Source organism: Octodon degus, unplaced genomic scaffold, assembly GCF_000260255.1.
Source record: "Octodon degus isolate 3935 unplaced genomic scaffold, OctDeg1.0 scaffold00056, whole genome shotgun sequence".
In the NCBI taxonomy this organism is placed as follows: domain Eukaryota; kingdom Metazoa; phylum Chordata; class Mammalia; order Rodentia; family Octodontidae; genus Octodon; species Octodon degus.
The window spans coordinates 8,778,162-8,786,360 of record NW_004524632.1 but is presented as its reverse complement, the minus strand read 5'-3'; the positions used below and the strand labels follow the sequence as shown (position 1 = coordinate 8,786,360).

General features: G+C 40.7%; 1 protein-coding gene across 3 annotated transcripts in view; it reads right to left on the bottom strand.

The window, feature by feature from the left end:
• Window positions 1-8,199, bottom strand: part of Cdk12 (cyclin dependent kinase 12) — an 82,902-nt gene that overhangs the window by 11,685 nt on the left and 63,018 nt on the right. Inside the window, exons 12-14 of one of the 3 annotated variants that reach the window (XM_004633702.2) lie at window positions 7,038-7,252; window positions 4,889-5,341; window positions 9-1,076 (exon numbers count right to left, since the gene is read on the bottom strand). In XM_004633702.2, coding sequence (XP_004633759.1) covers window positions 364-1,076; window positions 4,889-5,341; window positions 7,038-7,252 — 1,381 coding nt within the window. In that variant the 3' untranslated portion in view covers window positions 9-363. Of the gene's footprint in view, window positions 1-8; window positions 1,077-4,888; window positions 5,342-7,037; window positions 7,253-8,199 lie in introns of those variants that run through there. The other 2 variants (XM_004633703.2, XR_002821575.1) reach the window with 2 other exon arrangements.

Below are 8,199 nucleotides of genomic sequence, written 5' to 3'. Positions count from 1 at the left end.
AAAAAAAAAAAAAAAAACCCACAAAACTAAAAACCAAAGAGCTGAGCCATCTCAAAACGGAAACCTTTCTCTCTTCTGCTCAAAAAGTGCAGGCAATACACTGAATGACCCTCTCCATATTCTCTAGTCTCCTAGGTAGAGCTGAAGGAAATGTTCTGGCTATGCCCATCAGGGGAACTGGTGCCAACATGGTGATAAGTCGCCTGCTAGTAGCAAGTGAGCAAGGACTACAACATACAGCTTTGCAGTAGCCAAATGCAGATGAGATTACCTCACTCTGGCAAGTGATTTCATTAAAGGTTCGGAGAACTGGATGGAAAGATGGGACAGGGAAGGAACTTTCAGGACAATGGACTCTCTGGGTTAGTAAGGAACTCCTCTCCCTCGTCCCCCTCTTGGTGGGACTCTTGCAGATCCCCGATAGAGTTTTCCGAAAGCAGAAGACTGAGCCGGGGCCCCCCAGTGAAGGCTTGTTCCCGAGCCGCTGGCCCCAGGAGTTCCTGGTCCCAGCTCACCATAGTTTTGCAACTTGGTTTCTGTGTGCACCACAGAGTTGCTGCTTCCCTCTGCCTTCACAAATGGCTGCCCAACCACTGACTGTAATGCTAACGGAGCCCTAGCAAATCGGAGATCCTGGTCCCCTGGGAACTGCACTGACCCTGTGCCCTGGTAACTGCTGGACTCCCCAAGGTGGCTCACAGAGCCTGAGAAGGTCCTGTTCTTCACCAGGGTCTGGACCAAAGATTCTGTCAAGGCTGGACCAGAGCTGCGTTCGTCAGTGTCAGTGGTACTGAACCCTGTTTCAGGCCCATCAGTGTTTCTATAAGTCCTGTTTGGATGGGGTCTGTTGGTGTACTCCATTGGTCTCAAGGCCTGGTGCTCATGTGGCAGGTGGCCAGGAGGCTCTGCTTCAGGCTGAGATAAAAGTTGCAGCAAGGCGGCTGTCACGGCGGGGTTCAACTCCTGGGGGACGCTGGAAAGATCGCCTTCAACCAGAGGGGGTGGAGGTGGCGGCGGTGGAGGTCCGGGGGGCTCAGGGGGCCTCTTCTCTGGTGGAAGAATGTGAGGAGGACATGCTGTGGAAGGGTTACTTCTTTTAAACACCATCTTAAAAATCACATGTGATTATAAGCACAAACGCACTCACACATACACATTCACTGCCCAACATAAACAAATATCAATACAAATTACCAGATATATAAAGAAAAAAATCTTGGGATTCAAAAATTGAAATTTATAAAATCAAGTTGTTAAAAATAGTTGCACTCTGGCTCTAACAGTTGGTGTTAAAGGATGATGTTTCAAGCCATCGTCTTGATTTTTGCCTGAGATTGCCTCCATTTCCTTCCTTAAAGAACTGTCTAATGTAGACTGTTGGCAACCTCACCACTCTTTTGTTGCTGTTAGACCAAAACATTATTGAGCATAGGGCAGTAGAAAGAAGACGAGAGGGGGCAATATACACACTGTGGTCACATTTCTAGGACATCATCTTGCTGTACAACAGATACCTTGTATAGCCTTAACACATTTACAGAATATTTGATGATATAAGGTTAACCTAAAATAAAACTTAATATACATGAGAGATGAAATAAAGTAAAAACTACTCATTATTATATGTAATTGCTTCTCCAAACTTCACCTTTTGTTTCTAATCATATTGTCAAGAAAAATATTAACTACCACACCATCATTCAACTTATGTTAACAGTAACTGTAAAAACTAAACTAATCTACCACAATTTTCTATTTTGTTTTCCTACCTTTTGGATTTTTTTCATTCTGTAAAAAAATAAGGACTACAGCTGTGTCATTCAGAATGGGCTGATGAACCTCCTTTTATCCTGGAGACAGTGTTGAGAACTTGGTATTCAGCAACTAATACTAACTTGGTCTTCACTAACATCTTTGTCATTCTTGAACCACTTCCCCAGACTTTGTTTTTTCCACTGTTGTCTAAATTTGCCTAATCACGGCAATCATTTGTCTGACAATGAACTCCTGGGAAGGCAGGAGAGAAGAAATGTAAAATGGTGTGAGACTGAGGACATAACAAAACCACTGAGACAGAGGTATGGTCAGAACAGTGCCTTTGGAAAACTGGGAGTCACTCTGCTAAAGAAAAGCTTGGGAACAGCTTCTAAATAACTGATTTTTCTTTTCCTCATGGAAGCATGTTTTAAAATATGCATATAGTCTTTCTACCATTTCTGAATTGGCAGTGATATGAAGTCATCACTTAGACAAACTGAAAGCAATTTTTTTGTTTTAATAAATTTCATAATTAGCATATTCACCTTGATTTTATTCTACAAAAACACTAAGCTTACAGTTCCTCTATAGTGTAAGACTGAGGGTGAGATGCCATATGTAACATAAAAGGGGGTTGATCAGTCCTGGTTTTCCAGGCCTGAGAAGATTCCAAGGTTGCCAACTATTAGTTTTAAAACCAGAATAGTCCAGGGACAAATTATTCATCTAATATGGCTTCCCAGGAAGAGGAAGTTACATGTTGACTGATGGCTTGGGTGACACGTAGCAGGAGAAAGTAAATTTAAGGACCAATAGTGAGCTACGGAAAAAACTCATAATTCAAAGAGTAGATTTCCTAACATGCTAAATGGACTGTAAGCACTTATGATTTCAGAGCCTTTTGCTGTCAACACTATATATCTTTCTATATAATACATAAAGACATTAAAGTATCAGTAATTTAAAAGTATGTGGGGATTATATATGAACTGGAACACCAGGTGTTTTAACACTTAGGGCAAACAATTTTAAAAATGCAGAACTGCAAAAGTGGGCAAATTTAAACTTATATTCTTCCAACTACCACTTTTCATATTTAAACTTTATCTTTTATGTAAATAGCCTAATTGTGTGCTTCAACAGAATTCTTGAGCTCAAATTCACATAATATAAAATGAAAATTCTATTTCAAAATAGCAACACAGATGGATTGTAAAGAACTAAAGTTAAAACTTCTTAAAGGAATTAAAAAATATGAATTACAAATCATATTGTTTTAAGATTTAAATTGTTAATGTTGTCAATCTTTTAACAATTCTGTACTAATGTACGGAGGTATTAAGTAAATTTAAAAATAACTTAAAAACTTTGATTCATTCGATTTCAACCACTACCCCTGCCCAACTGGTACAGAATAACTGAACAGCAGCCAAATCAATAGATTGTCACCCAGGCCTGTACAGTCTGCCCTCTGGTGGAAATACCAATGAACAGGGCGATGGCCAAGTAAATCCTCAAGAAAACAGGAGCCTATGAGACATTACGATAATTAGCAGTGGCATTTTACATTGTCCTCTGAAAAGTAAATCCAACAATTTCTAGCCATAGGTTTAGGCTTTAGTTTTAGTTCAATTTCATCATGTGGCTAACAACAGTTCGTTGGTTCAACTATTGGGTGAATTTCTTCTAATCACTATGCTATTTAGTTAGACCCACTTCTTTCAGGCATTTTCTTCTTCTTCTTCTTCTTCTTCTTCTTCTTCTTCTTTTTTTTTTTTTTTTTTTGAGACAGGGTTTCACTGTGTAGCCCAGGCTGGCCTTGGGCTCACTATGGAGCCCAAGCTGGCCTCAAACTTGCAGTGATTCTCATGCCTCTGCCTCCCGAGTGCTGGGATCACAGGCGTGCGCCACCATGCCTGGCCTTGCACATTTTCAATAGAGCTGAATCATTTTTGGTGGGCAGAGGAGAAAGAGTCAGAACCTGAACATGAGACAAAGAGGCTACTTTATTTCTACATTGCCTTTTCAGTTACTCCAGGTCCTGGAGCCTCCTAAAAGCAACTGTTCATTATGACAGAGTGGCAAAGTGAATCAAGAAGCACATGAGCTCCAGTTTTGTGCTGAACAATTATATCCAAATGTAAACTCCCAAGAATGCAGTTTTCCTATTTGTGAAGTAAAGGATTGTCTTTATTACCTTGCAATTGTATCTTCATATACAAAAATATAGGACCTCAGAGCACTAAACATAAAGCATGTATTTTCTGCACTACTGCACATGAAATGTGACTGCAGGTCCCTAAAGTTGAAGGGTCAGGGTACCTCTTCAGCCCTTGTGACTCTTCTTATTCCCCAGTTCACGGGGTCTTCAGGGATAGTGAAAATTTCCAAGGAGCTGAAAACACTCAGGTTAGATTTTGCAAACAGACTGTGAATCAGAATTCATCAGAGAATTTAAACTTCTTTTTTCTCTAATAAATTGCATGCTGTGGTCATGTGAGATCAAGATATAATACCATTTTTCAGGGTCTTTTTTTTTTCCCTTTTTATAATACTGGGGTCCATTCCATTGTTTCTTTCAGGGGAACACATACTTATAGGAATCATTTTCATTCACTATTATTCTTGAAAAGTAAATATATGGTGTTATCTACTTAGAGCTACTCCCAAATTATTCTTCCAAAAATAAAAATGAATATTTTATTGGGGTTTTCTTGACTGGATCTTCCAGGTAACTCTTGTATGTTGCATCCACTCCACTAGAGGTAAAGAAATACAATGTTGATAACAGTTTGTTCTACAACCAGCTGGGCACCACCCACACAGTGGTTCAAGACATTACTAGCCACGACTGTGTTTTCCTCGGTTAGAATAAAGGGATTTTTACTTACCTACATCCTATATGAAATGGAAAAAGAATCAGTATATAAAAGGTGCTTTGAGAAGCTTTGAGACTTAAAATAAAAGAAGTTGGGTAAGAAATACATCACCTTGGTGCTATGTTCTCCTGTAGACTAGGTTAGAGAAAAATTGAAACTGACGTCATTGATGTGAAAAACAAAATGTTAAAGAGATTTTTAAGAGGATAACAGCACCTGAGCTCAATGAGATTCATGACCGGTCTGTTTACCTGCTGCCTCCTCCTGTGGCATTGTGGGAGTTCTTCGGGGCCCCTGGGGCCCACTATTCTTGTCACTGTTGCTTTCCTCTAGGTTGCCTGCGGTCTCCTGGGTTTTCATCAGCTGACTCAAGAAAACTGCCAACATATTCTGCATGTCAGCTGGTGTGCTTGAAGCTTCAGGGGTTGTCTGTTCTGCTGAAGGCAGGGCTGCTGGGGCAGGGGGTGCCTCCTTCAAAGACTCCTCTGGGGCTACGGGCTCTGAGTTCTGCTGCTGGGAAGTGGCTTCTGTCAGGGCATTGATGGACTGGCTGAGGGCTTCCAGCTGCTGCTGCATCTCCGGGTTAGAGTGGATGTTAAGCAGCTGTGCCATCTGAGGGATGCTCAGGTCAGTTTGGCTATGCAGCAGGTTCAATAACACTGCTAATTCACTTTGATTCAGCTGCTGTGTGATGTCACCAAGGCCTGTGGGGAGACAGTGGAGCCAACATAAGAGGACAAGGCAGGGCAAGGGCCCTTTGCCTTCTTCATTTGGCAACAGCAACTTAATATCTGAAGAATGCGGTTTCATTTTGAACATCTCATTTTTATGTCTCAAACTGTCATGACACAGGTAGATAATCTTTACACTTTCGCTTACATAATACAGACTAGCCTGGCATGGCGGTACATGCCTTTCATCCCAGCACTTGGGAGGCTGAGGCAGGAGGATCTTCATAAGAGTTTGAGGCCAGCCTGGGCTACAGAGTAAGACACTATCTCAAAAAACAAAACAAACTAAAAAGCAAAACAAAACATCTATATGTGTGAAAGTGATTCCATTTTATCTGTTATCTTCATGATCAGTGATTGGAACCCTTAATGTACAGAATTACTAAGCTTTTGAGTTTCAGGCTAGGCACGGCAGAAGCACTTCAAGTTTGAGGCCAGTCTGGGCTATAGAGACATCATCTCAATAAAACAAAACAAACTGATGCCCTGTACCTCATCCCTAGAAATCTGGCATTTTATTTCAGGAATTTTTTTTTTTTTAATTTCTTGAATGGTTCTAATATGTATCCAATGTTGATAATTACCACTGTACATGTACAGGAAAGAGAAAGTGAATCAGAAAAGTATCTGCAGTTTAGAAAAACTTACCAAAGAGGTATTTCATTACAATAATTTTTTTTTTTAATTTTTATTTATTTTTATTTGTGTGTGTGTGTGTGTGTGTGTGTGTGTGTGTGTGTGTGGCCAGCTCAGCCCACCAGGGGGCGGGGCTGGCTGGCATGTGGTGCTGGGGATTGAACCGCGGTCCCTGTGCTTTGCTAAGCTTGTTCTAAGTAGGTGCTTTAGACCACTGAGCCATCTCACCAACCCCTACAATAATTCTTTATGACACAATTTTAAGATTTATTTAGATCAAATAACAGTTTACTGACAGACTACTGACAGTGGTGGCAAATCTATGCCAAGTACGCCACAATGGGAATGGGCAAGCTGAGTCCTCTCTGTCAGCATGTGAGCCCAGCTGCGCCAACAGCTGAGCATCAGGTAACACTTGTTTTTTCTAAACTCAAACGTTAGTATTTAGGTTTAATTGCAGTGTTGGCAATCTGCAATAAATACGTGGGTTTTGGGTTGCAGTTTGGGCACTCAGTCTCTAAAAAGTTCCCTATCACTGATGATAGCAGCTGTAATTTAACACTGGACTCTAAAATCTTATCAAAGCCTACATAATGTGGTTCTAAAACGTGTATTACATTTGAAAGACAAGCGTGAACTAACCTTAAATTTTGCTTACCTAATTCACTGACTTGTGCTATGTAATATTCCTCATTTCTAGGAAGGAGAATGGTCTATCATGGTCTTTGTGAACCACATGTACCAAATATGGTTTATGCTCTCACCGTAAATGAGGACATTAACGTCTTTCCTTAGGCCTCACTGGATTCAAAACTAAAAGATCCATGTGCATACACACAAATGTGCACATACTCCCTGCACCTGACATTCAAAATCTGGCAAAGTGTGCTAAATTAAGAAAATATGGGCCAGGGTTATAGCTCAGTGGTGCAGCACCTGCCTGGCAAGTATAAGGTCCTGGGTTCGAGTCCCAGTACCAAGAAAAAAATGAAAAGAAAATGGAAGCAATCAAAGGCCCTACTGTAGCACTGACCTACTGAATCCCCAGCCCCAGGCTGCTCCGCTTTGCCAGCAGCAGGCTGAGGTGGTGCTGGGCTACTGCTCTTCACAGGCTCAGCACTTGTCCCTGAGGTAGTTTCTTTCCGAGAAACTTTGGACGGAGGTGGTTCTTCCACCACAATACCACTTTGTCGCTGTCGTCGCCGTTTCTTACTCCACAATTCATGGCAATCCTGCCAGTGAGGAAGGCTAGAAAGAGACAAAGCAAACAGGAATACAATAGTGAGTGAACGGAGGGTAAGGGATTAAAATGAGAAAGCAGACAACACGAGAAGTGGAAATGATAAGAAAAACATAAAAGTTACTAAGGAATACCAGAATATAAAGAATTATGGCAGATGGTAGTCTAAGGAAGTGAGTTTGCAAATCCATAAGATTTATAGTCATAAAAAAAGATTTATAGTCATAAATGAGAATCTTGCTAACTTTAGGGACACAGTGCTACATAAACGTCCATATTCTAGTTAAATATGGTTTCTTCTTGGCATAACAAGAAAAACAAATAAAGGCAAACAGAAGTTAGCTGGCTGTGGTAGTGCACACCTGCAATCCCAACACTAAGAGAGGCTGAGGATCTAGGCTGGCCAGAACAACTTAACAGTGAGATCCTGTTTTAAAATAAAAAGGGTAGGGCCGGGGAGATGGCTCAGTGGAATAAGCGCTTCCCTGGCAAATGCAAAGGCCTGAGTTCAATCCTTGGTACTGCCAGAAAAAAAAAAAATTAAAAATTAAAAAATAAAAAATAAAAAAATAAAAATTAAAAATAAATAAACCAGAAAAAAAAAATAAATAAAGTTTGTAGTAGTTACTGCAATATGGTGGTTACATGGTGGGTGTGCCACAATGTTTGCAGCAAATACTTGAGATAAATCAACTTACAGAAATAAAAGCTTATTTTAGCTCATAAATAAATAAATAAATAAAATAAAAAGGGTAGAGCATGCCTAGGTTTCGATCCCTAGTACCTGTCCCACCCCACTGTGCACACGCCAAAAGTCAAACAGATGGTCAAATTTCAGCTGAGAATAAATAAAAGGACATGGGGCTGGTGAGATGGCTCAGTGGTCTAAAGCACCTACTTGGAACAAGCTTGGCAAAGCACAGGGACTGCGGTTCAATCCCCCAGCACCACATGC